Source organism: Papio anubis, chromosome 15 (assembly GCF_008728515.1).
Source record: "Papio anubis isolate 15944 chromosome 15, Panubis1.0, whole genome shotgun sequence".
Classification (NCBI taxonomy): Eukaryota; Metazoa; Chordata; class Mammalia; order Primates; family Cercopithecidae; genus Papio; species Papio anubis.
In genome coordinates, this window is record NC_044990.1 from 91,396,113 (window position 1) to 91,422,105 (window position 25,993).

Sequence of the window (25,993 nt, forward strand, 5' to 3'; positions counted from 1 at the left end):
CGCGCCTCCTGCGCCGCCCTCCCGCGCCTGCACCGCGCCCCTTCCGCGTCCCGCCCGCGCGGCCGGACCGGGCAGCCAGGCGCGGGCGGGCGGGATGCCGCGGGAGTTGCGGGCGGGGGCTGGGGTGCGGGCGGACCCTGGCCACCCATCCCAGCCGCCCCTGGCTGCGTGAGCCGCGCTGGCCCCTGACCTGCGGTCTCCCGCGCCCTCCCGCGCCCCGCGCGCTCCTGTGCCTCGGGGACCCCGCGCGCTCGGCGCTGGTGGGGGCTCCCCAGGTGACCGCGGGGCGGGGGTCCCGGGCCTGGCCCTCCTGGCCGACAGCAGCGCCCGCGCCCCGCGCCGGAGGTGGGGCCAGGGCCAGGGCCAGGGTCGGCCGGAGCGCGCAGGGCGGGGGAGGGGAGGCCGCCCCACGGCGGCCCGCGGGGACCCGGTTCCGGCGCGCGCGGGAGGCGCCTCGTGCGGAGGCGGCCCGAGGCCTAGTGACAGGCGCGCGGCGCGGACCCCGGAAGCCCACCTGTCAGAGTTACCGGTCAGCCGGGCGGGCGCCGCCGGGGTCTGGGGTGGACGCCGCGAGCCTGCACGTTGCGCCGGGACCCTGGGGCTGCGCCCAGGTGGGTGGTGGGGCCCCCCCTGCAGCGGCGGGAGGGAGGCGCTGCGCCCTGGCTGCCGGGGCTCAGCCCCACCCTCGGCCGCTGGGCGGGCCGTCGGGGACCTGGGGGTCGTGGTGGTGACCCTGCGGGCCCGCGGGCCACTTTTGCGCAGGGGGCATTTCCGTCTGACGAGGCGACTTAAAATCCTGAGTGTGGGAGTCGGTTTGGCCAGCTCCGCTCTCAGGATGGAGGGTGCCTTTGGGAAGGAAGGTCCACGTTTCCTTTGAGATGTGTTATTTTTTCAACTTCTTTTTTCATTCTTACTTATTTCTTGTTTTTCCTTCCCTTTTTTTTTTTTTTACCAGAAAAATCATTTTTCTTCTCTGGGAAGGTGAACATTTGTAGCATTTATTTCCCGGATCTGGTAACATGGCAAAAGATGTAAGTATGTTTGCTTCATGCTGCACATGAATGTTTGCCTCGCACTAAATTCTTTGTAGTTTTCTGCCTTTATTTCAGAATGACAACACATAAGCTACAGTAGTGTTTATTTTCAGACTTTTAAAGCATCTGAAGCGCGATGAAGGTGAAAGATGGAAGGATCTGATCTCTGAAACTGCACTCACCACCCCCAAGTTGTGGCCTTGGATACCACACTGTGCAGTTGGGTGGTGATGGGGTGGTGCCTTCTGACTTTCTCCTTATCTTTACCGACTGTGTTAATTGATAATTTTGAATAAACTCCTTATTAAATTGAGGTGGAGGGTGTTGCAGCACCGCAGCGAATCCTCCATTTCTTGGGGGCTTCCACATAAGATCCTGGACGGGGGCCAGGCTCAGGTCTCAGACTGTAGCCACCTGCTGGCACCTGTCTTTCTATAGAGGAAGTTAATTCCACTTAGGTGGACCAAGAGCTAAGCAATTGTTTTGGCCACTTTTTTTTCTCAGAAGGATGAGATTTGGTGGTTTATGAAATCTGGTAAGAAATGCTACTTAGCCTGCTTAGTATTTGTCATGAAACTATAGAATATTTTGAATAATTTTTTAAACTTGTGTGGGGATTGAGGCTTTTAAGGCCAGAAATGTACTCTATTTTATTGGCGTGTGGTTCTTTACCATGCTTGGTAATGCTGGTCACTGAAACAAGCTGGATTCCTTAGTGTTTCCCATCACACATTGCTCTGTAACTGTGAGTGAAAGGGGTTGTTGATACAGCTGTAGCGAAAATGCATCCAGAGTGTGGAGCCCTCTCCATCGACGCAGAGGTTTCAGTGGTCCCTGTGAGGCCTTGTGGGGCATCTGCCCTCCCTGACCTGTGACCACCTACGACACACGGTGTCCCTGGCTTCAAGCACTGGGATGTGCTTTAGAGAGGGCATATGAGCACACAGGTGGACCCAGTGTGGGTTTTTGAAGTCATATCTGGGTGTGCTGCGAGGCTACTTTTATCCTATCCACTGTGCTTGTCCGTACCACGCCCTGACCTCACGCGTGCATGCACTCAGAATGCCAGATGTGGCCACGTGCTCAGCGCGCAGCCGTGTTCATTACGTCTCCTCACGGTGAGGAGCTGGGCCCAGGGCCTCGGTTAGAGCACGCTTCTGGTGTTGTGTGGTTTCCTGTGTGGTTTCCTCAAATGGTTCTCAAACATGCTTTGATACATAATGGGTGGTGTCACTGGGGCCCTCATTCATTCCCCCTTGATTTCATTGGCACTGTATGTGAGCAGCATGTAGTGTGAGGCTGGGGGTGGGGGGCATACAGAAAGGTGATCCGACTCTGCGGGACTCCGAATACTCTATCCAGTTTTGGCATTTGAGATGCGGCGTTTGTCAGGGGCTGCATAGGCACAGGGCCTGGGGGCTTACCTTGCGCTCAGGGATTGTGATCTGAGTTGGGGGCTGGCGCTGGGAGGAGAATAGGATTCTACAGCAGGTGAGGCCTTCCCTGCTCAAAGTCTGGGAGTGGTCAGGAGTGCTGGGTCTGGCTGGAAAGGGAGATTGTGGACAAGTCAAGGAATTTGATGTTTTCTCTAGCTCTTTTTCTTTTGAGACAGAGTCTTGCGCTGTCTCCCAAGCTGGAGTGCAGTGGCGTGATCTTGGCCCACTGCAGCCTCTGCCTCCTGGATTTAAGCAATCCTCTTGCCTCAGACTCCCAGGAAGCTAGGATTACAGGTGTGTGCCACCATGCCTGGCAAATTTTTTTGTGTTATTAGTAGAGATGGGGTTTCACCATGTTGGTCAGGCTGGTCTTGAACTCCTGACCTCAACAATCCACCCACCTTACAGGCGTGAGCCACTGTGCCCAGCCTAGCTAACTCTTTTAAGTAGAGGTGTGACATTTGAGTTTTGAAAAGATAATGTTGGCAGCTTTTGCAGAAGGGAACATAGATCACCAGTTAGGGTGTGTTTTTTTTTTTTTTTTTTTTTTGAGACAGAGTTTTGCTCTTGTTGCCCAGGCTAGAGTGCAATGGCATGACCTCGGCTCACGGTGACCTTAGCCTCCCGGGTTCAAGCGATTCTCCTCCTCTGCCTCCCAAATAGCTGGGATTACAGGCGCACCACCACATCCAGCTAATTTTTTGTTAGTAGACACTGGGTTTCACCATGTTGGCCAGGCTGGTCTTGAACCCCTGACCACAGGTGATCCACCCACCTCAGCCTCCCAAAGTGCTGGGATTGCAGGCATGAGCCACTGTGTCCAGCCCACCAGTTAGGTTTTTAAAGCACTGGTACTGCAGTAAAACCATAGGTATGTGCCAAAAGCCCTTATTCGAGGGGAAAGCTGTGCCACTCCAGCTTCTCAGAGCCCTGGGGCCTCTGTAGAGGGCCATGAGGTGCCACAGGATGCAGGGAGCTGGAACTAGTCCCTGGTAGTCACCATGGAGGAGAAGAAACAAGGACACCCAAGACCTGAGACTGGAAGGTTCTGGAGAGAACACAAGAGAAAAACAACTCAGGAGCTTCCAACCTCAAGTAGGGCACAGGGAGACAAGCAGGTGGGAAAAGGCCACAAATGGCTCCATGTGAGTTAGGGGCAGAAAGAAGAGGATGAAGTCAGTCCTCTGGGCGTGTCATCTTTGAACAGCAGTTGAGAGGCAGTGAGTGTGAAGGTCTGTATGGCAAGGAGCTACACAGAAGGGAGGAGAGAGGTACTCTGAGAGTTTGCAGAGTGGGTAGGAAATGACTGAGGAGTGGTGAGGAGAGTGATCAGTGATGGTGCAGTAGGTGCAGAGTGAGTGGTGGTGGACTTGATGGAGAGTGAGTGTGGTGGTGCTGGAGTGGGTGGAGAGTGAGTGAGTAGTGATGGTGTTGTAGGTGGAGAGTGTTGTGGGTGGAGAGTGAGTGTTGGTAGTGTTATGAGTGGAGAGAGTGGTGATGGTGTTGTAGGTGGAGAGTGAGTGGTGATGGTGGAGCTGGTAGAGAGTGAGTGTGGTGATGGTGTTGTGGGTGGAGAGTGAGTGGTGATGGTGTTGTAGGTGGAGAGTGGGTGGTGATGGTGGTAGACTGGGGGAGAATAAGTGGTGATGATGGTGGAGTGAGTGTAGTGGAGAGTGAGTGGTGATGGTAGATTGGATGGAGAGTGAGTCGTGATGGTGGAGTTGGTAGAGAGTGAGTGTGATTATGGTGTTGTGGGTGGAGAGTGAGTGTTGGTAGTGTTATGAGTGGAGAGAGTGGTGATGGTGTTGTAGGTGGAGAGTGAGTGGTGATGGTGGAGCTGGTAGAGAGTGAGTGTGGTGATGGTATTGTGGGTGGAGAGTGAGTGGCGGTGCTGGAGTGGGTGATACAGGGTCACAGGAGGAGGAAACAGCCTAGAAGGTGGCTGCCTCTGATGTTCCTTGAGCGGGCCCAGCTGGAGAAATGGTGAGAAGGATTAGGTTTCTGCTCTCTTGCTCAGGGACTTGTTTTTTATTTTATTTTATTTATTTGAATTAAAATGGTAAATTCTAATGGAATATTTCTCTTTATACTCTGTTGAGTGGGAGAATGTGGAGAACAGGAGTCAGCTGTCAGATGGCCACCTGGCTGGCGCCGGGAACCTGAGGCCTGGTCTTGCCCAGCAGGAGTGCTGGCATAGCATGGGCCACTTACAGAAATTTATTATCAAGATTATGGGCTGCCCTTGGCAATTTGGGGAGGATTTCGTTGCTGTGGGGACTGTCTGTTTCCATGCCTGGCCCACCCAGTCTGTGATAGCCTCAGGTGCAGTCCTGTCTTAAGTTTGGAGACACTCGGGGAGGTCCATACAGACTATGAGTTTTTGAACTGCCCTTGAAACGTCTCAGGCCCTCCCCCTTAGGGCCCAGAGAGGCTGTCCTCCCGTTCCTGAGCAGGGTGGCTGTGACCCGCGGATCTATGGGGTCACATGGCAGGTAATGGTGGTGCTCAGAACCGTCTTCAGATTTAGTCTCGGAAGACACTTTGGCGCCTCCTGTAGAGTCGGATAGGCCCTTGTCACGAGTCACTGCAGCTGCAGGGCCTCAAGTTGTTCTAGAGCTGGGCTGGCAGGGCCCTTGGGTGAGGGAGTATAGCCTGGCACTGGCATCTTGGCCTGCAGCCAAGTTTCCTGTCTGCCCAGGCAGCACGACCCTTGGTGGGATCAGGCAGAGCTGTGCCTCTCCCCTCTTGACCTTGGAAGATCCTGCCCTCACACACGATTGTCCAGTGTCATGAAGGTTTGTAAGTGGGAAGGCGGGCAGATGATGAATTCATCAGACATTACAGGGATGCTTTTGCTGTAAGACATTGGGGTGTAGCCAGTGTGGGGCTGTTTCTGGGGTCCTGTTTGTCTCTCCAAGCTCCTCCTGCTTTTGGTAAAGGTGCAGAGAATCTGAACTTGGGTTGGGCGGGGACTCGGGCCTGGTCAGCTGCCTGTGCAGAGAAAGTGGCTGTGGACATCACTGCCCAGCATTCACTTGCCTTGGTTGTGAAAGCCGTTCTGTGGTGCCTGTTTGTGTCCTGTGAGTTTATGGAGAAATCCTGAAATTGAGAGCTGGGGACCAAAGAGAACTGTGTGCCTCTCACCGTGGAGGCTTTTGAGTGATGCTGTCATGAGGCCCTGCTAATGTCAAGAGGGGACCAATGAGCTCCTCGAAGGGTCTACCACCAGGTGTCCTTTTACAGACTTGGACGATGAAGTTCAGGCCTGAGGAGGTGGACCTGATGCAGCAACAAACTGCTGTTTCCTTCAGTGTTTGAAGAAGTGAGTTCTGGGAACAGGATTCAGCAACTCAGGCCTTGTTTTGTCCTTATAAAGAAACAACTTTACATTTGAGGTTAAGAAGGTTGTCAGTTTAGCCCCCTCAGGTTTAAGTATTGAAGAAATCTGTGATGACATGCTTGTTTTTACAACAGTCTTTTCATATTTCAGGATTTTTTTTCCTACATAGGATGAGGTTAGATTAATTCTGAAGAGATATTAAAAATTAGAAAATTATAGGTTAATTAAAAGTTTTGCCCCTGCCGGTTGCGGTGGCTCACGCCTGTAATCCAGGAAGTGGGCGGATCATCTGAGGTCAGGAGTTCAAGACCAGTCTGGCCAACGTGGCAAAACCCTGTCTCTACTAAACATATAAAAATTAACCAGGCGTGGTGGTAGGCGCCTGTAATCCCAGCTACTCGGGAGGCTGAGAAGGAGAATTACTTGAACCCGGGAGGCGGAGGTTGCAGTGAGCCGAGATGACACCACCATTGCACTCCAGCCTGGGCAACAAGAGCAAGACTTCATCTCAAAAAAAAGAAAAGTTTTGCCCCTAAAACGTGCTTTGAAAGAGGTATTATAGGAACATCTGGTATAAAATTCGAAAGATAAAAAGAATATCTTAATCAGCTCTTTGTTACCTCTTTACTTTTGGTATTTGGAAAAAATCTCTGGAGTTCATTGTGTAAGAATTAGAAACCTCACCTTTGGTGCACAGCTTAGTTTGCAGTAGAATTGTTAGGCGCTCTTCAGGGGATGTTAAAAACTTTTCACTCTTGGTATTTACATTAAAAACTATTTTGTTGTAGAACAATGAGAAAATCCAGATTTGCAGTTGATATTTAGCTTGACTTACAGTGTGGCTTTCTGCTGTTTGTCGTAAGGGACTAGATTTGTCAAGTTTTGCTCAGAGAGGAGGCCTAGCAGCAGTGGGTGGCTTAGACCACACGTGGGGATGGATCTGCAGGAGGAAGGGCGGTGTCAGCATTGGCTGAATTAGAGGCTGAATTAGATGACCCCTCATCCCCCAGGTGTCTTCTTACTCAGATGATTCTGGTTGTTCGGGTACTGGCCATGCACTGCTGTCTGTATCTTTGTGCGTGGTGCAGGCCTGGAAAAGCGTCCACCCTTTGCACTTTTTTCCCAGCTGGCTGAGATTCCCACAGCATCCCGACTCTGCTTCCGGGCTCCTGTGCAGACGCCGACTATGGCTTTTAAGTTGTTGCACAGGTCATGGGCTCTGTTCACATGTGCTGCAGGTCATTTTGAGACTCAAGGATGAAGAGTTGTATCTGCCTCTTCCTGTCAGTCTTTTGTGTGAATCCTGTTTTTTGTTTTGAGACGGAGTTTCACTCTTATTGCCCAGGCTGGAGTGCAGTGGCACGATCTTGGCTCACCACAACCTCTGCCTCCTGGGTTCAAGCGATTCTCCTACCTCAGCCTCCCAAGTAGCTGGGATTACAGGCATGCGCCACCATACCCTGCTAAGTTTTTTTATTTTTAGTAGAGATGGGGTTTCTCCATGTTGGTCAGGCTGGTCTCGAACTTCCGACCTTGGGTGATCCACCTGCCTCGGCCTCCCAGAGTGCTGGAATTACAGGCGTGAGCCACCACGCCCAGCCATAAATCCTGTTTTTCCATGGTCCAGTTTCTAAGAGATTCTGGTCTGATGAATGAAACCCTTGTGTGTCCCCTGTGGCTTTGAGATACTGTGTCTTTTAACACAGGTGCTTGCCCTGTGCACCCTGGTGTGCCATTCAATAACATCGCGTCACTGGGGTCTGAGGAAAAGAGGCAGTGTGATCTGCTCCAGTGGATGGGGAAGCAGGAAAGGGTCGGAAACCCGAATGGATCAGCCCAGAATCCAGCATTGCCAACGCGTCCCTGGCCCTCCCCTCCTGCCCAGGTGACAGGTGTGGTGTGTGCTGGTCCTCAGCCCTGCCCAGGAGACAGTTGTGGTGTGTGCAGGTCCTTAGCCTTGTCCAGGTGACAGGTGTGGTGTACACGGGTCCTTAGCTGTGCCCAGGTGACAGGTGTGGTGTCTGTGGGTCCTCAGCTATGCTCAGGTGACAGGTATGCTGTGCGCTGGTCCTCAGCCCTTCTCTGGTGACAGGTGTGGTGTGTGCTGGTCCTCAGCCATGCCCAGGTGACAGGTGTGGTGTACACGGGTCCTTAGCTGTGCCCAGGTGACAGGTGTGTTGTGTGCTGGTCCTCAGCCCTTCCCTGGTGACAGGTGTGGTGTGCGCGGGTCTTCACCCTACCCAGGTGGCAGGTGTCCTGTGCGCTGGTCCTCAGCCATGCCCAGGTGACAGGTGTGGTGTGTGTGGGTCCTCACCCTGCCCAGGTGACTGATGTGGTGTGCTCAGGTCCTCAGCCGTGCCCAGGTGACAGGTGTCCTGTGCGCTGGTCCTCAGCTGTGCCCAGGCTTGGGCTGTGGGTGCCGCCCGTTCCTAGTGGACATGGAATCCTTGTGTTACTGAGTGACCTGCCTGTGCCGGTTGCTGTACCAGCGAGCTTTTCTGTCGCAGTTGCTTTTTAATAGTATCCATTAAGTGGACTTTTCACAAGAAAAGAATATGACTTACTAAAAAAAGTTCGAGCAATATTTCTTCTGATTGTAAGAGTAATCTTAGTTGCAGAAAATTTAAAAAAATTCTAGGAAAGCAAAAAGAAGAAAAGTTACGTTCATATGTGAGCTGAACTGTTAGGATTTTATAGCGTATGCCTGTTGGATTCCTATTTAGCTGTGTGTGATAAAGCAGCTTTTCCAAGATGGGAACGTACTGTACCTTCTGTTTCTAATCTTTTCACCTCAGTATATCGTCAGTGTTTTCTCTGGTCAGTTATTTTTTTCTACCATGTTTTTAGCAGCTGTACGTTTATTTGGTACGTTGGGGAGTTGTAGATGGTCAGTTACTGAAAACGTGGATTAACCTGGGAAATAATTTTAAAAAGATGCTGTACCTAAACACTTCATTTTACATTCAGACAAATGTGCATCTGGTCCCCAAATCTCTTGCCTCTGGACTGAACTCCTCTTCTTGGAGAATGGGGCCACCCCTTCGAGCCACACCCAGCACCGTACCGGGTTTTGATTTCTGTAGATTGAGTGGAGAACGTAAAAGACACCTCAGGACACAGAGTGCAGCCTCCGGGGTTGTTTGCAGTTTTCCCAGGATGCTGATAACAGAGCCGCTGGTGTAAAGGGGTGTCTGGAATGAACAAGGCTGAGTCGGAGACACATGCTGATCTGTCCAAGAGAGTCCTGTCGGCCTGGCGCTGTACGGGAGAGGCGGCGGAGTTAGGAGAGCTCTTCCTGCTGCATGCATGTGCCTCAGTAATTACCCACTGCCCTGCGGTTGGGGATTCTAGTGGTTTCCAGTTAAATCTTCTCAAATTTGCACAAATCCAGGATGAGTTTTAGCATGAACTGCTGGAGGTGAAATTGCCTGTGTGCGTGCATGTCTGCGAGTACAGACGCTGGTCTTTGAGACGTACCGTCAGGCTTTTTAGCTGCTGTGTAGTCATTTACTTCCTCTCCTTGAGAGTATTAATGGCTCGGAGTAATTTGTATGGACTTATTATAGACTCTGCTGTTTCTTTTACCTTTAAGAAAAATCAGGGTTTGAATGAAAATATCTCATGTTACCACTGTTGATAGAATCCGAATTATATTTTGCAGGGAAGCAGGATGAAGAGGGAGATGACCGTGGTGGGAGTTCAGCCTCTGACTTTGTTTTCATGCCTGAGTTTGAGGTCATACCTCTTACCTAGTTATTGACTCTTGGAAGCCATTCCTGCTTTAGGGCATCCTTTGACTCCCGGAGTCGTTTTTAAGTTTAGAGGCCTTATCTGGAATGACGCAGCGTGGAGGGCAGATGTCTGCCTCAGCGTCATCCAGCTAGCCCGAATTGAGCTGTCTGTGGACTAGGGGTTCCTCTCGCTTTGGGAGACCCCGGGTGTCCCCTCCCCCAGCACGGCTAGGTTGGGGAGGAGGAGTCACACATTCAACAGCTCAGGGGGTGTGCAGCCACAGAACTGGAAACCCTGGTCTGTAGGCTCCGTGTCTGGGAGCTCTGCAGGCCGGCGGTGCAGTCGGCTAGCCACGATGACTTTTGCCTGGACTTAACCTCTTTTTTCTCTAACAAATGGAAAAGGAGTTCCCATTGGAGTGGCCGGACCAAATCCTGTTCTGGGGTGGAAGGGGATGAAGGTGGTCAGCATCGAGGGTGATGTTGATGCCCATTCGTGTCCTCAGTGTCTGTCCCATCCCAGGCTGTGGTTCCAGTGGCATTTATCACACGTGGATGCTGATCCTGGAAGCCATGCTTCGTGTTTTTGGGCATTGGTTCCCTGGAGCCCCGTTTTTGCTCACTGTTGAGACAGAAAGGCTGCTGGTGAGGAGGCTGTGCATCCCCTTGCCCCAGCCTGTCCTGAGCTTGCCTGACAGTGCCTCCTTGTGGGTGGGCATCAAACCCCGCACCTGAGTCTGCTGTGGCTCTGGTGCCTGCCCATGGTCAGGGTGGGTGTCCTGGGCCCTCCGGACACCCCGTCTGGCCAGGGTTGCTGCTCCGTGCTGACCCCAGGCCACCCTGGAGGAGTGTTTCTGAGAGTGCCGGTGGCTCACTCTGTCCTTGGATGACTTGGTTTTTGTTAAAACTTTTCCAGAGGAGAAATTAGATGAACATATTGTTACTTTTAAAGTTAGCTGATACGATAAGTAAACAGATGAACGGAGATGGTCTCCACCTCCCATGGGCTGGCAGTATACTTGGTCGAGGGCTACGGGGCGGCTCTTCCCTGAGGCCCCAGGCCTGGACCCCGTCGCGCTGTCCGGCAGCGTGTGCTGCGTTTCCCTGGGGAGCATTTTCCTACCGGGCCTGTGTGACGTGTTGTGGAGGAAGCTGTGTGAGGCAGGGGTTCCAGGGGCCTGCACGGCTGGACCTTGCTAGCCCTGGGACCTCAGGTGGGGACTCCTGGCCTCTGTGTGCTCGCCTATCCCATGTGGGTGGCCAGCCACCCTCCCTAACAGGGCAGTGAGGGAGAAAGGAGGGCGTCAGCTGCTGGCCCCGTCCTGACTGAACTTGGGTGGATGCAAAAGAGTGAACATAAGGCTTTGACGAAATTAGGAGCACCTCATAGGCCTGGGCTCGGGGTCAGACCTTCTCCCAGCCACAAGGGACTGGTCTGATCAGAGCTGGAGGGACGGCCATTGCCGCGTGCCCAGTGTGAGGGCTCTGAGCTCAGGAGCCAGCAGCCAGGCACGCTGGGGACTCTGTGGCCCCTGCCTCTGACCCAGTGTTGCACAGAGGGGCCCTGGCTTGCCCTGGGCACTGTTTAGAATGATTGAGGGGGTGGCGGTTGGCCAGATACAGGAGAGATGGAGTCTCCAAGGGAGCAGGCCTCTCCTGCAGGCTGCGGCTTCCAGGAGGGCTGCGGGCATGAGGTGTTTGAACACAGCAGTGACTTCATAAGAAAAGAGAGCGGAGCTGCTGACATTTCAGGTGAGTCGTTGTCAAGAGTGTGGAATCCAACTGTGCTGGGAGCCACTTGCTGGTCCCTGGCCAAGTCCCTGTCTGGTCCCTCTACTCCCCACCACCCCAGCCCTGGAAAACCTCGCCTGCCAGGTTCATACTGCACAACCCAGTGCAGCCTGCCCCAAAGACAGCCGGAGGCAGGATGCAAGCACCTGTTTAACGGCTGTGGAACTAATGTATGGGTTTTCCAGGCAGTTTTGCATTTGTGCCTATTGTAGACAGGAGCATCTTTTGCTGTTTTTCTGCTGGAAAAGCAGGCTTTAGAGTGGTGGCTGAAAGTCTGATTATAGATCATATAGATTAGAGCAGCCTCTGCTGGGAGAGGGATGCTGGGTTCCTGCCTTCCAGGTGTCTGCTCGTGATGGATGGGCCCCACCCTCTGTACTTGCTGGGGCTTCAGAATCCATTGGTTTCCTGAAGGTTCTGGTGCCCCCTGAAGCGCAGCCCCACCTCCCCAACCTGCCCCTCCTGTGACTCGCGTTGTGTGTGAACTTACCTCCTTGCTCTTCAGCTTCCCTGCCTGGTGGCTCCAGGCTGTGCCCTGAGGACCTGGGGTTTGTGTTGCCCACTTGGGTGGAATCTGCACCCCCCTTTCCTCTTCATTTAAGTTGCGTGGGGCCGCGAGGAGGCGTTCTCTGCCCCTGCGTGGCTTGCACTGTGGCTCTGGCCGCCGTCCGTCTGCCCGCTCGGGGATGCCAACTTCCTCTGACTCTTTCTTAGAGTGACATTGGGCCCCACCTTCGCCTGCAGCTCAGCACCTCTGGATGGACCTCGTTAGGCGTGCGGTTTTTCCCTTAGTTTAGGGGATGAAATTGCTTTATTGCTTTGTTTAGTTATGACAATGGAAAGATTATTTAAAAACAGTGGTGCAGAAAGGTATCAGAAAGTAAGCAGCCATCTGAAATGACAGTCATGGGGGCTCTGCTGTTAAGGCTTTTTGGTGATTGTTTTTGGGGATAACCTAGATGTGTGTGTTGAAACACACATGTATAGTATGGAATTTTAAGTAAATGAACTCACGTTTTGTTCACTGCTATTTTTTACTCAACAGTTTGTCCTAGGTTTTTTTTTCACATCAGTAAATATAAGCAGAAATAATTCTAAAAAGTTTGTGGAACATTTCAGACACACACAAAAGAGAGAGATTGTGCTGCTGCCTCATCCCTGTCACGGACCTGGGTGACTCCCTGCCTGGCCAGGGTGATTATTAAGTAGTTATTAAATACTCTGACGTGTGTCTCTGAGAGATAGTCATTCACTCTTATTGTCACATGGGCAGCATTTAGATTTCTCAAGTTGTCTCAAATTTGGAAAGTTTGTTTGCATTGGAGCCTCGCCCCCTTTCCGCAGCTGCTGGAGTCTGGTCTCGTCGATGCACCCTCACTTACTCCACCCTGTTGATGCGCTGTCCTGGCTGAGTGTTCATCCTTCAAAACCTTACCCTCAACGGTGTTGGGGCCTTTGGGAGTGACTAGGATTGATTGAGGGCACGAGGGTGTAGCCCCTCTGCCCGTTGGATCAGCGTCCTTATAAGCCAGTCCCCAGGGCAAGCCTGCCCTTTTCCCGCCTTATGAGGCCCAAGGAGGAGGTGGTAGGTACAGCCTGGAAGCTGGCTCTGCTCTGACCTCCCACTTCCACCTCCAGGACTGCGAGAGAGAATCCTTGCACTTAGGGCTCCAGGACCGTGAGAGAGAACCCAGGACTGTGAGAGAGAACCCTTGCAGGTAGGATAGGGCTCCAGGATCACGAGAGAGAACCCAGGACTGTGAAAGAGAACCCTTGTACTTAGGGCTTCAGGACCGCCAGAGAGAATCCTTGTATGTAGGACTCCAGAACCGTGAGGGAGAACCCTTGCACTTAGGGCTTCAGGACTGCGAGAGAATCCTTGTGCTTAGGGCTCCAGGACTACAAGATACAACCCTCACACGTAGGGCTCCAGGACTGCAAGGGAGAACCCTCACATGTAGGGCTCCAGGACTGCAAGGGAGAACCCAGAATCATGAGAGAGAATCCTTGCATGTAGGGCTCCGGACCATGAGAGAGAAGCTTTGCACATAGGGCTCCAGGACCGCGATAGAGAAACCAGGACCGTGAGAGAGAATCCTTGCACGTAGGGCTCCAGGACTGCAAGAGAGAACCCAGAACCGTGAGACAGAATCCTTGCCCGTAGGGCTCCAGGACCATGAGAGAGAACCCTCGCACGTGGGGCTCCAGGACCGTGATAGAGAACCCAGTACCGTGAGAGAGAACCCTTGCATGTGGGGCTCCAAGACCGTGAGAGTGAACCCTTGCACGTAGGGCTCCAGGACCGTGAGAGAGAGCCCTCACATGTAGGGCTGCAGGATTGTGAGAGAGAACCCAGAACCATGAGAGAGAATCCTTGCACATAGGGCTCCGGGACCATGAGAGAGAACATTCCCACGTAGGGCTCCAGGACCACAATAGAGAACTCAGGACTGCAAGAGAGAACCCAGGACCCAGGACTGTGAGAGAAAATCCTTGCATGTAGGGCTCCGGGACCATGAGAGAAGGAACCCAGGACTGTGAGACGGAACCCTTCCACGTAGGGCTCCTGGACCGCGCGAGAGAGCCCAGGACTGCGGGAGAGAACCTTTGGACCTACGGCTCCAGGACCGTGAGAGGGAACCCTCGCACGTAGGGCTGCAGGCTGTGGTGTTTGGTGGCGGAGTCTGAAAGGACTAAGACATGGCTCACATGTTTATTTAGGTTGCTTGCAGCACTTTGTCTTTATCTAAGCAGGTGTGTGATACATGCACTGGCTGGGTTAGGCTTCCAAGTACCCTCCTAATGGGTTCTTGGAAGTACAGCTGCCCAGGTAGGGATTGAGGACTGGGCAGAGGACCTGGGCGCTGCCAGCCATGGCATCTCTGCCAGCCCAGGAGTGCACGTTTTTGTTTGCACTTCTCAGAGCACTACTGGGATAGCTAGAATGTCTTGTCTTACGTTTGTTAACAGCTTTGTGTCTTGTGTATTTTTCTATTAGGTGTTTGTCTTTTAATCAACTTCTGATTCTTATCCAAGAACAAAAGTTTGAGTCTCCATTTCGGTAAAGTTTTTCTTTACCTTCAGAAAAATTAGGATGTTTGTGAAAATTTTAGTTTTGCAAATATATATCTTGCATGTAGATTTGATCTTAGGGGTTATATGTTTTTAAAATTTGTTATTATCAATGAGTGTTTTTACCCATTGTATTTTCTTTCTTTCTTCTTTTTTTTTTTTTTTTGAAACAGTCTCGCTCTGTCGCCTAGGCTGGAGTGCAGTGGCGCGATCTCGGCTCACTGCAAGCTCTGCCTCCTGGGTTCACACCATTCTCCTGCCTCAGCCTCCCGAGTAGCTGGTACTACAGGCGCCTGCCATCACGCCTGGCTAATTTTTTGTATTTTTTAGTAGAGACAGGGTTTCACCGTATTAGCCAAGATGGTCTCGATCTCCTGACCTTGTGATCTGCCCGTCTTGGCCTCCCCAAGTGCTGGGATTAGAGGTGTGAGCCACCATGCCTGGCCACCCATTGTATTTTCTAACTGGTTATTATTGCTTATAAAGATCTGCTTTTTCTAGTATACTTTTTTCTTAATTTTTTTCATTTTTTTTCTATTTTTATTTTTTATTTCCATAGGTTTTTGGAGAACAGGTGGTATTTGGTTACATGAATAAGTTCTTTAGTGGTGATTTTTGAGATTTTGGTGCACCCATCACCCAAGCAGTGTACACTGAACCCAATTTGTAGTCTTTTATTCCTCACCCCCTTCCCACCCTTTCCCCCAAGTCCCCAAAGTCCATTGTATCATTCTTATGCCTTTGCATGCTCACAGCTTAACTCCCATTACTTTTGTTTTTATGTTTTCTTTACTCTGCTTGATATTTTCTAGCATTCTTATGACTTAAAAAAACTTCAGTGAGGCTGGGCGTGGTGGCTCACGCCTGTAATCCCAGCGCTTTGGGAGGCCGAGGCGGGTGGATCACGAGGTCAGGAGTTGAAGACCAGCCTGGCCAAGATGGTGAAACCCCGTCTACTAAACATACAAAAAATTAGCCAGATGTGGTAGCAGGCGCCTGTAATCCCAGCTACTCAGGAGGCTGAGGCAGGAGAATCGCTTGAACTCTGAGGGTGGAGGTTGCAGTGAGCCGAGATTGCGCCGCTGTACTCTAGCCTGGGTGACAGAGTGAGACTCTGTCTCAAAAAAAAAAAAAAACACCTCAGTGAATAATAATATATAAAGTGCAAGAAAACCTAAAGAATGATAACATACCTACTATAAAATACACAGATGTGAAGTATACAGCTAAATGGATTTTAAACATCACACACACTATGTCACCACTGCCCAGATGGCAACACAGCCATCCAGGAGCCTCCCACATGCGCCTAGGGCAGTCCCCCTGCCATGATTCTCCTCCCATGCTGGAGTCCAGCAGTGAGAAGTCAGCTCTGCCGCCAGCCGCAGTGCCTTGTGCTAAGGATACCGCTACTGCTGCAGATGCATTCTCAGAAACGGACGTTCGCTGTGTCCTGTTTTTGGCAGTTGTAGTTATGACCATCTATAGCTGTGAACATCTTGCATGGTCTTTGGCGCACATCTGTGCGTGTCTGTGGAGGATTTGCATGGTTTGGCCCTGTGGGGTCGCTGAGCTGGGGACAGACCCAAGGGGGCTTGCTCCTGTGCCCACAGCTGTTGGGCAGCAGGGCGTGATGGCTCCTGGGGTGCTGGGCGCCTGTGGCCTCCACCTGCATTCCTGGCGCCCGAGGGTGCTGTGTGTCGCTTCTGCTCCCGGGCTGCAGAAGGGCCTCTTTGTCTTGATGCGGAGTGGCGTCTCCAGTCCACGTGCAGGAGTTGGGCTGTCTGTCTGTCTCTTTGTTCTGACTTGCAGGGCTGCTTCTTTGCTCTGGGTGTGGTCCTGCCTCGGGTCTGCATGTTGCAGGCATGTCCTCCCTGGCTGTGGCACTCTTGATTTTTTTTTTTTTAAATGGCTCCCTTTGATGAGGAGACTTTCACTGCCCTTTTCTCTTTCCTTGGGTGCAAATGGTACAATTCTTTGGCCTTTTTAACATCATCGTGTTTGCTTCTTACGTTTTTCTTTATTTTCCCTCCTGCTACCTCTGCTCCAAACCGGATAGTTGATCTCACTGTCTAATGTGCAGTTATTGTATTTTCTGCTCTGGAACTTTCTTTTGGTTTCTTTTATAGGTTTTAGTTCTTTGCTAAAATGGTCAAACCTGAGTTGTAATTTCTTGAGCGTCTGATCAGTTACTCTGGTGATTTCACCCCCATCCCTGTGGGTCTGGCTCTCTAGTGATTTCACCCCCATCCCTGTGGGTCTGGCTCTCTAGTGATTTCACCCCCATCCCTGTGGGTCTGGCTCTCTGGTGATTTCACCCCCATCCCTGCGGGTCTGTCTCTCTGGTGATTTCACCCCCATCCCTGCGGGTCTGTCTCTCTGGTGATTTCACCCCCATCCCTGCGGGTCTGGCCCCGTGCTCTTGGTTTTTGGTCACGACTTGCCGTCTCGTCCTGTGGCCTGTTGGGCATTTATATCAGAGTCTGTGGAGGAAGTGCAGGGCCCTTCTCAGCAGCTGGGCCGCAGATGGTGGCGACGGATCCCTCGGGTCTTGGTGTCTGGGCTTCCTGCTGGGTGAGGGTCTGGCTCTTTGAGTTTCCAGGTCTTTCTTCTCAAGGTGTGGCCCTTGGGGGGTCCCAACCCCAGTACGGGGGCTTTGCTTGGAGCCTTCTTCCGGGGGGCCTCAGCACTGGCCCTGCCTGCCCTGGTCACGGGTTCTCTGATTGCATTAGACAGATTCAATGGATTTAAACACATTTCTTTTTTTTTTTTAATTAATTTATTTTTTTATTATACTTTAAGTTCTAGGGTACATGTGCACAACATGCAGGTTTGTTACGTATGTATACATGTGCCATGTTGGTGTGCTACACCCATTAACTCGTCATTACATTAGGTATATCTCCTGATGCTGTCCCTCCGCCCTCCCCCCACCCCACGACAGGCCCCGGTGTGTGATGTTCCCTTTCCTGTGTCCAAGTGATCGCATTGTTCAATTCCCACCTATGAGTGAGAACATGCGGTGTTTGGTTTTCTGTTCTTGCGATAATTTGCTGAGAAAGATGGTTTCCAGCTTCATCCATGTCCCTACAAAGGACATGAACTCATCCTTTTTTATGGCTGCAGAGTATTCCATGGTGTATATGTGCCACTTTTGCTTAATCCAGTCTATCATTGATGGACATTTGGGTTGGTTCCAAGTCTTTGCTATTGTGAATAGTGCCGCAAAAAACATACGTGTGCATGTGTCTTTATAGCAGCATGATTTATACTCCTTTGGGTATATACCCAGTAATGGGATGGCTGGGCCAAGTGGTATTTCTAGTTCTAGATCCTTGAGGAATCGCCACACTGTCGTCCACAATGGTTGAACTAGTTTACAGTCCCACCAACAGTGTAAAAGTGTTCCTATTTCTCCACATCCTCTCCAGCACCTGTTGTTTCCTGACTTTTTAATGATCGCCATTCTAACTGGTGTGAGATGGTATCTCATTGTGGTTTTGATTTGCATTTCTCTAATGGCGAGTGATGATGAGCATTTTTTCATGTGTCTGTTGGCTGCATAAATGTCTTCTTTTGAGAAGTGTCTGTTCATATCCTTCGCCTACTTTTCGATGGGGTTGTTTGGTTTTTTCTTGTAAATTTGTTTGAGTTCTTTGTAGGTTCTGGATATTAGCCCTTTGTCAGATGAGTAGATTGCAAAACTTTTCTCCCGTTCTGTAGGTTGCGTGTTCACCCTGATGGTAGTTTCTTTTGCTGTGCAGAAGCTCTTTAGTTTAATTAGATCCCATTTGTCAATTGTGGCTTTTGTTGCCATTGCTTTTGGTGTTTTAGACATGAAGTCCTTTCCCATGCCTATGTCCTGAATGGTATTGCCTAGGTTTTCGTCTAGGATTTTTATGTAAACACATTTCTTCTGTAATTGTTTCTGTAGCAGGCTTGATCTGAGGCTCCTGTCCTGCCATTTCCAGACACGGCAGCTCCTGTCCTGCTCTTCCCACGTGATGCTTTTACTCGGAGCGTGTTCGTGAGATGAGCCTTCACGCTGTCCCGGATCTTCTTCAGACGCGAGGTTCTTTTCTGCCGCATCCCTGCTCTGCGGTGGCACCGTGTCCTCTTCCCGGACGTGGGGAGGTGTTGGCCTCTGTAGCTGAGAAAGGCTGGGCCTGGCAGTCACCCAGCGTGTCCTGTGTGGACTTAGGATCTTGAACCAGCAGCGTCTGTTGCCTCCCAGTGCCTGTTAGAAGCCCAGGTCCCCTGTCCAGCCTGTCCCAGGTGGCCCTGGCCTGTGGTACCCTGAGTTGGTCCCGGCAGGACCACTTTCAGATTAACTCGCCCGGCTGCTGGTAGGAACACGCTCCTTGTGGGCTGTTGGTGGGGTTGTGTTCTTGTGCTTTGCCATTTGGACCCCAGTGTAGGGCAGCTCGCTGGTGGCTTCCTCAGGGTAAGCCAGCAAGGTCAGAGTCAGTCTCTTGAGGCCACCCTCACCCTCACCAGGCTCTGGTGCTTGGTGGGAGTAGGTCAGGGCAGCCCACGCAGGGTCCCCTGCAGGACCAGGGTACCGGAAGGAGTGGCTGGGGCTGCCAGAGGTTGTCCCTGAGCTCTGGGGTTGTGTTTGTTCCCAGGTGTGCTCTCCAGGGCCCAGGAGGGCTCCTGGGAGCTCCAGGCTGGGTCCCAGCCCCAGCCCCAGCCCCAGAGAAAGGTCTTGTGGCCAGGTGGGCGGGAGGTGCCAGCTGTTTGTGATGGGCAACCCAACAGCCAAAAGGGAGGAGCAGAGAGAGTTCTCTGCAGGAGTTAAGGGAGGAGCAGATGGAGTTACCCGCAGGAGTCAAGCGGGGAGCGTACGGAGTTACCCACAGGAGTTGAGGGAGAAGCGGACGGAGTTACCCGCAGGAGTCGAGGGGGGAGCAGACGGAGTTACCCGCAGGAGTCGAGGGGGGAGCAGACGGAGTTCTCCGCAAGAGTTGAGGGAAGAGCAGATGGAGTTACCCGCAGGAGTTGAGGGAGGAGCGGACGGAGTTACCCGCAGGAGTCGAAGGGGGAGTGGACAGAGTTACCTGCAGGAGTTGAGGGAGGAGCGGATGGAGTTACCCACAGGAGTCGAGTGGGGAGCAGACAGAGTTACCCGCCTGAGTCGAGGGAGGAGCGGACGGAGTTCTCCGCAGGAGTCGAGGGGGGAGCGGACGGAGTTCTCCGCAGGAGTCGAGGGGGGAGCGGACGGAGTTACCTGCAGGAGTTGAGGGAGGAGCGGATGGAGTTACCCGCAGAAGTCGAGGGAGGAGCGGACGGAGTTACCCGCAGGAGTCGAGGGGGGAGTGGAGGGAGTTACCTGCAGGAGTTGAGGGAGGAGCAGACGGAGTTACCTGCAGGAGTTGAGGGAGGAGCAGACGGAGTTACCCGCAGAAGTTGAGGGAGGAGCGGACGGAGTTACCCGCAGGAGTTGAGGGAGGAGCAGACGAGAGTTCTCTGCAGGAGTCCTGTGCTGGGACCAGGAGGGCCCTGGTAGCAGGCAGCCCATCCTGGCTGCTGTTTACAGAGTGGCCTCTTCCCCAGGTCTCTTCATTCATTACACAGTTTAATGTGCAGTGAAGTGTTTTCTGCCCTGGAGTCTGGCGTGGGCCACTCCAGTCCTCAGGGGGATCCCTCAGTGCAGCTGGGTCACTTTCTTCTTGCCTCTGCTTACTTTTGAAATTAAGATTGTTCCTTGACACTTTTTTGGCTGTTGTGAAGGCAGAGCTGAGTGGCTGTGACAGAGACCGGATGACCCTCAAGCCTGAATCATTTGCTGGGTCCCCCCTGAGAAGTGTGTGGCCCTGGTGTCCCTCTCTCCAGCCCTCCCCTGGGCCTGGCTTGTGAACCTGTGATGTCGGGACTGCAGGGCCCCTGCTGGGCCGTTTTCTTACCAGGCAAAATTCCTGCTTCACAGAGTTGATGCCGGGGCCGTCAAATCTTTTGTCTTCCCTGGGCCACATTGCAAGAAGAAGAATTGTCTTGGGCCACATAAAGTAGAATAACACTAACAATAGCTGAGCTAAAAAAAAAAAAAAAACTCATAAAATTTGCAAATTTGTGTTGGGCTGCATTCAAAGGTGTCTTGGGCCACGTACAGCCTGCAGGCCACGGCTCAGATAAGCCTGGTTTACACTTTAGTGGGGAGCCGTTAGCAATGGAAATGGTAAATTGTTCAGTAGATTAGAAAGTACAGAGAAGAGTGGGGCAGAGAGGGGTGAGACGGTGCGGGCTCTGGCATGTGCCCCACCTGGCTGCTGTGTGCCACTGGCTGACCCCTCACTGGCTGTGTGGGGGAGAGTCCTCTTCACGCCCGCACACCCTCCTGGGTCTCTAGGGCTTGTGTGTCGAGTGTAGGGGAGCGTCCTCTTCACGCCCTTGCATCCTCCTGGGTCTATAGGGCTTGTGTATCCCCAGGGGATTAGCCCCCTGGACACACCCTGGTGGGTGCTGGCCGGCAGGGAAGGAGGCGATGAGGGCCCGGGCAGCACCTCCATCCGGGCCAGGCGAGTGCAGCTCCAGGTTGTGAGAACCGTGGTCACCTGTGTGTTTTAAAGATGACAGCAGTGATAGGCCCCCTTTTAGGCCTGGAACGGAAGTTAGCCCCATTCGTAGACCCTGTCACAAAGTGGGCACTGGTGAGGTTTATTAAACGATGTCATCTTTAATAATTCTCGTTTTCAGTTGGTTCAGCTTTTTCTAGCAGCATGGCGTGTTTTGGGAACGTGTGTTTTGCTGTTATTGCTGCTACTCACAGTACGGTTTTATCTAATGTAAGACGAGAATAATCAACTGTTATCTCCATTAACTACAAACACAAATATAGTTGAACACAGTTTTTCTAATAGAAATTAAGGTTAGTTTTAGCCAAGGGGCACCTTTGCTGTTGGCTTATATGTGAATGTGTTTAGCACCTTGAGGTGTCCTTACTGGGAGGTAGGGCTGCATCTTGAGTATAAAGATTTAACAGGAAAATAAGTCCAGTGCGCATGTCTTAAAATTTCAGCAGTATGTTAAACACAGGAAGCTGGGCCAGGCGTGGTAGCTTACGCCTGCTTGAGCCCAGGGGTTCGAGACCAGCCTGGGCAACATAATGAGACCTCGTCTCTACTAAAAGTTAAAGAAATATTAGCCCGGCATGGGGTGCGTGCCTTTCCTAGCTGCTTTGGAGGCTGATGTGGGAGGATGGCTTGAGCCCAGAAGGTCAAGCCTGCAGTGAGCTGAGATCTTACCACTGCACCCCCGCATGGGTGACAGAGTAAGAGCCTGTCTCCAAAAAAAAAGTCAAATGAAACCGTTTGTGTTTTGGTGCTTTTTACTGAGTTCCTGTGGGTCACAGCCCACGAGAAATGTAAGGAGGACCCACATGAGGGTCTTTCCTACAGCTCCTTACATACTCAAGCTGCTAGTTGTGGTTTTGTAGTATCTACTAAATATCAACCCATAGGAATGACTTCATATTAAACAATCACAGAGGCTATACTTGGGTGTGTCTTAGTCAGTTCTAAAGTGTCAGTGGCGACCCAGACTCACACCCACACTCCTAAAGACAGGACACAGGACAGGAGAGGCTGTGGCCTTGGCTCCTGCGTGGCTCACGTGGGGTTGCTTATTCAGGTGCTGGCTTTGACATGGGAGCTAGCAAGGCCACAGCTGGCCCCTGGTCTGGAGAGTGGGGACTTGGGTGCTAAGGCCACTTTGCCATTGCCCAGCAGGCCAGTGTGCACCCTTGTGCATCCTGTTGACACGAGCACTGAGCGGACCGACCCCGGCCGGTGTTCTTGTTAACAAGTCCCGTTTAGCAGCCAGCATTTATAGCCAGCCTGGGACCTGCCTGCCTGGCGGGACCCGCCTGCCTGGCGGGACCCCGGTGGTTCTGTGTCCTAGGAGCCTCTCTTAGTTCCGGGCCAACCAGGACAGGTGGTCACCCCACATACAGGGTTCTCAATGTTCACACGCTATGCTGGGGCTCTGGTGCTGTTGTCTCGGGCAGGAGCGGAGGCTGAGGGTCTGCATGTTTACTACCCTGCGTGGGCCCTGTCCCGGGAGCGAGGTGGAGCCCACGTGGGGAGGTTGTGGTCTCCAGGTGGGCAGCAGCGAGTCATGAACCTCAAGCTCTTGGTAGGTTTTTGTCGGAATGTGGCTGGCTGAGCTTCCTCGTGGCTGCGTGGAGCCTCAGCGGGGCATTGTGTTTGATGGCAAATGGGATTTAAATCATGGCATCGTCACTGTCTTTTTCAGGGACAATGCTGCACTTAGTTCTTGCGACTCTTTCTGTTGTCAGCCAAGGGGGTTGTCATAACGATCTTCCCTGTCCTTGGGGGTCACCTTCCAGGAAGGGGGGTGTCAGAGAGTGAGTGCAGCTTTGAAAGGCTGATGCTGAGGGTGTGCCACGTGGGATCCCGTTCTTCAGACGACAGTCCAGTGAGCTTTCCGTGTGGAGCTAAGTTTGCGCAGCGTTCGAGATCCCTTCGAAAATAAATTCAGTGACGACCTGGTTGATGAAAATAATCACTTTTTTTTAATGTTCTAGAGAAAACTCTTTAACTGCTGTGTTATCTATTGCTGTGAAACAGATGAATGTAGTGGCTTAAAACAATACGCTCTCTTACCCCCACACAACGGCTGTGGGCCCGGAGTTTGGGAGTGGCTCGGTTGGGTGCTTCTGTCCTGGAGTCTCACGCAGTTGCAGTTGAGACGTTGCCCAGCTCTGCAGACCTCAAGACCAAGGTCTGGGAGTTAGCAGGAGGAGCCCTCAGCACCACGACCACCTCAGGGCCTCTTGAGTATCCTCACACCATGGCACCAGCTCTCGCAAGAGGGCAGGGAGTGACCTAGCTTCAGAAGTTGCCCCTTATTTCCATCCTCCTGGGGGTCGGGTCACAGAAGTCAGTTCAGGGAGAAAGTGGCGCAATGTTGAGTGTCCGCAGGGGATCCTGTGGGAAGGTGGTGCAGTGGTGAGTGTCCGCAGGGGATCCTGTGGGAAGGTGGTGCAGTGGGGAGTGTCCGCAGGGGATCCTGTGGGAAGGTGGTGCAGTGGTGGGTGTCCGCAGGGGAGTCGGTAGGAGATGGTGCGGTGGTGAGTGTCTGCATGGGATCCTGTTGGGAAGGTGGTGCGGTGGGGAGTGTCTGCCGGGGAGCCCGTTGGAAAGGCGGTGTGGTGGTGGATGTCTGCAGGAGGGCCCACTGGAAAGGCAGCACAGTGGTGGGTATTTGCAGGAGAGCTTGTCCTGGTTGCTTGGGCTGCCGTCACAAGAATACTGTGACCATGAATCGGGCAGCTTGTAAACAACAGGAATCGGCTGCTCACAGCTCGGGAGATAGGAGTCCACTATCAAGGCCCTGGTAGGTTTGGTGTCTGGTGAGAGCCGCTGCTTGGCTGGTAAGTAGCGTCTTCTTGCCGTGCCCTCACCTGGTGGAAGGGCCAGGGAGCCCCTTTATCAGGGCACAGATTCCATCTGGGAGGCTGTGCCTTCATGGCCCAGTCACTTCGAAATACCATCCCAAGCAGAATTAGGAGGGCCGCACATGAAGACGCCGCAGAGCCTTCCTGGAGGCTGTGTGCCCCAGCCCCACCGTCAGCCGCCTGCTCCCACTCACATCTCCCCAGTTCACCCTCCTCCAGTGCTGGTTTGTAGAACATTTGTGTGAGTTCTTCAGATGATCTGTGAACAGAGGCAGTCTAGGTGGTGGTTTTGTTTTCTAGTCTCCTTTATAGAAAGGAGAGTTTGCATTTCCCTTGTGATTTTGACACACATTGTATTATGAAATATTTTCAGTGTTTGTCAAACTCAGTGTGGAGTAAGCGCATCCCATCAAGATAGGCACTTACAGGCAGCCACAGGAACCCACTGTGTGGTTTCCTTTTAGGTCAGATTTCCTGTCTTACAGCCTCATGTTCCTAGTTGGAAATTAAGGTTGAGACTGTAGCCTTTGTAGCCAGGTGTGCGTTTGTTCTCCGCCAGCTCTGGAGAGGTCTGCGTAGAGGCCCTGCGGCCCCAGAAGTCGTGCCTCTGAGTCTGTGGTTCTTGGCTGCAGGTGGCTTTGCAGTGTCCGGGGATAATTCCGGTTGTCCCACGCGGGGTGAAGGCTGAGGATGCCACCAAACACCCTGCAGGGAGGCTGGCCCCTGGCAGAGCCGTGCAGGTGGCAGCGTCAGCACTGCTGCTGAGACAGCGCAGGGCGTCATTCATGCCCCCTGCCTCCTGGGCCCAGAGCTTCTCCAGGAGAAAGCTGAGGAAAGGGGCCAGCTGTGAGCTGCGGGTGCTTGCCAGGGATCTGGCGACACCTGAGCACGTGGCCGGTGGAACCAGCAGGCCGAGGCTGTGGATTTTGAAGTGCTATCAGCCGTTTCTACTTTCAGAAGCATGAGTTGCATAAAGAAGGGGAATGAAAGGGTTTTTCCTGGAGCAAAACGATGCTTGTGGCAGACCCAGTTGGACCCACAGATGATGCCACGCTTGTGTCGGCAGTGTGACTCCGGCCCACATGTGGGCCTTGTTCTCTCCTCACGGGCTGCCGTCACTGTGTGCTCCGCGTCCGTGCAGTTACCCCAGAGCTTTATGTCACAACGTTGAAGCTGGCGGAGAAAGACTGGCCCCTTCACCCCATCTCAGTATTCCTGGAAGGGCCGCCTGGGTCCACAGCCTGGCCCGTTAACTCCCTGGGCAGCTGCTGGGGAGGAGGAAGCACTGCCCGGAAGGAGGGGCTATGCTGGTGGGTGGCGGTGACGGGGCAGTGGTCTCCTGGACCTGGGTTTCCTGGGCGTGGGCTACTCAGGGATTGCTGAGTTCCTGTCCCAGCCGGGGCTGACCACCGCGTCAGTGGGGCAGAGCGAGAAACATCCAGACCACCTGTGCCCCCGCGGCTGCCGAGGTCTCCCCTGGGCAGGGCCAGCTGGCGTTCTCGCAGGGCCTGTGCTGGTGCACGTGAGGAGTGTTTTCTGTGAGCAGCGGCAGAACGTTTACGGACACGAGCGTCGCGGTGGCCGGGCCAGGCCCGTGTCTGAGTGCACGGTGGCTCTAGTCGGGCTCCTCTGTTGAGGCCTGACTTGCCAGCGTTTCATGGAGGCCGCAGGCAGCCATTGCTCCTGGGGGTCTTCCACACGCCCTGCAGGCATGAGGAGGAGCAGCCCCCGCTCTGTCTCTGCCCATTGGACTGTCCCCACCAACAGAAAAAAGGTGCTGTGCCACCCTGCGCAGTGCGTGCCCTGCACCAGTCCCTGGCCCTGCACTTCTTAGCAGGCGTTCATTTGTTCATCCTGGTGAGGGAGGGCGATAGACAGGGACAGTGGTACAAAACAGCTTCAGAGCCCGAACCATGGTTGCCACAGGCCAGGGCTGGGAGCGCAGACGCCACGCAGGGGAAGTGGGCACAGCCCTGGCTATGTAGGGGGGAGGGCAGTCGTCCTCCGCAACTGGGACTTGCTCCATCAGACCCCTGGCAGGGCTTCCTCCTGCTCCACGCACCCGGGGCTGGAGCACGCTCCACTCCCACACAGACGCTCCACCCCCACACAGATGCTGGAGCTGGGCTCAAGCCTGACCAGCCCTGACTGAGGCCCTTGCCTCCTGGCCTCAC

At 53.0% G+C, this 25,993-nt stretch overlaps 1 protein-coding gene across 3 annotated transcripts in view; it reads left to right on the forward strand.

The window, feature by feature from the left end:
• The first annotated feature begins 398 nt into the window (after positions 1–398).
• Positions 399–25,993, forward strand: part of TFDP1 (transcription factor Dp-1) — a 54,997-nt gene continuing 29,402 nt past the window's right edge. For all 3 annotated transcript variants that reach the window (XM_009192289.2, XM_009192291.2, XM_009192293.2), the window contains exons 1-2: positions 399–611; positions 956–1,031. In XM_009192289.2, the coding sequence (XP_009190553.1) occupies positions 1,020–1,031 (12 nt within the window). In that variant the 5' untranslated portion in view covers positions 399–611; positions 956–1,019. The remainder of the gene's footprint in view (positions 612–955; positions 1,032–25,993) is intronic.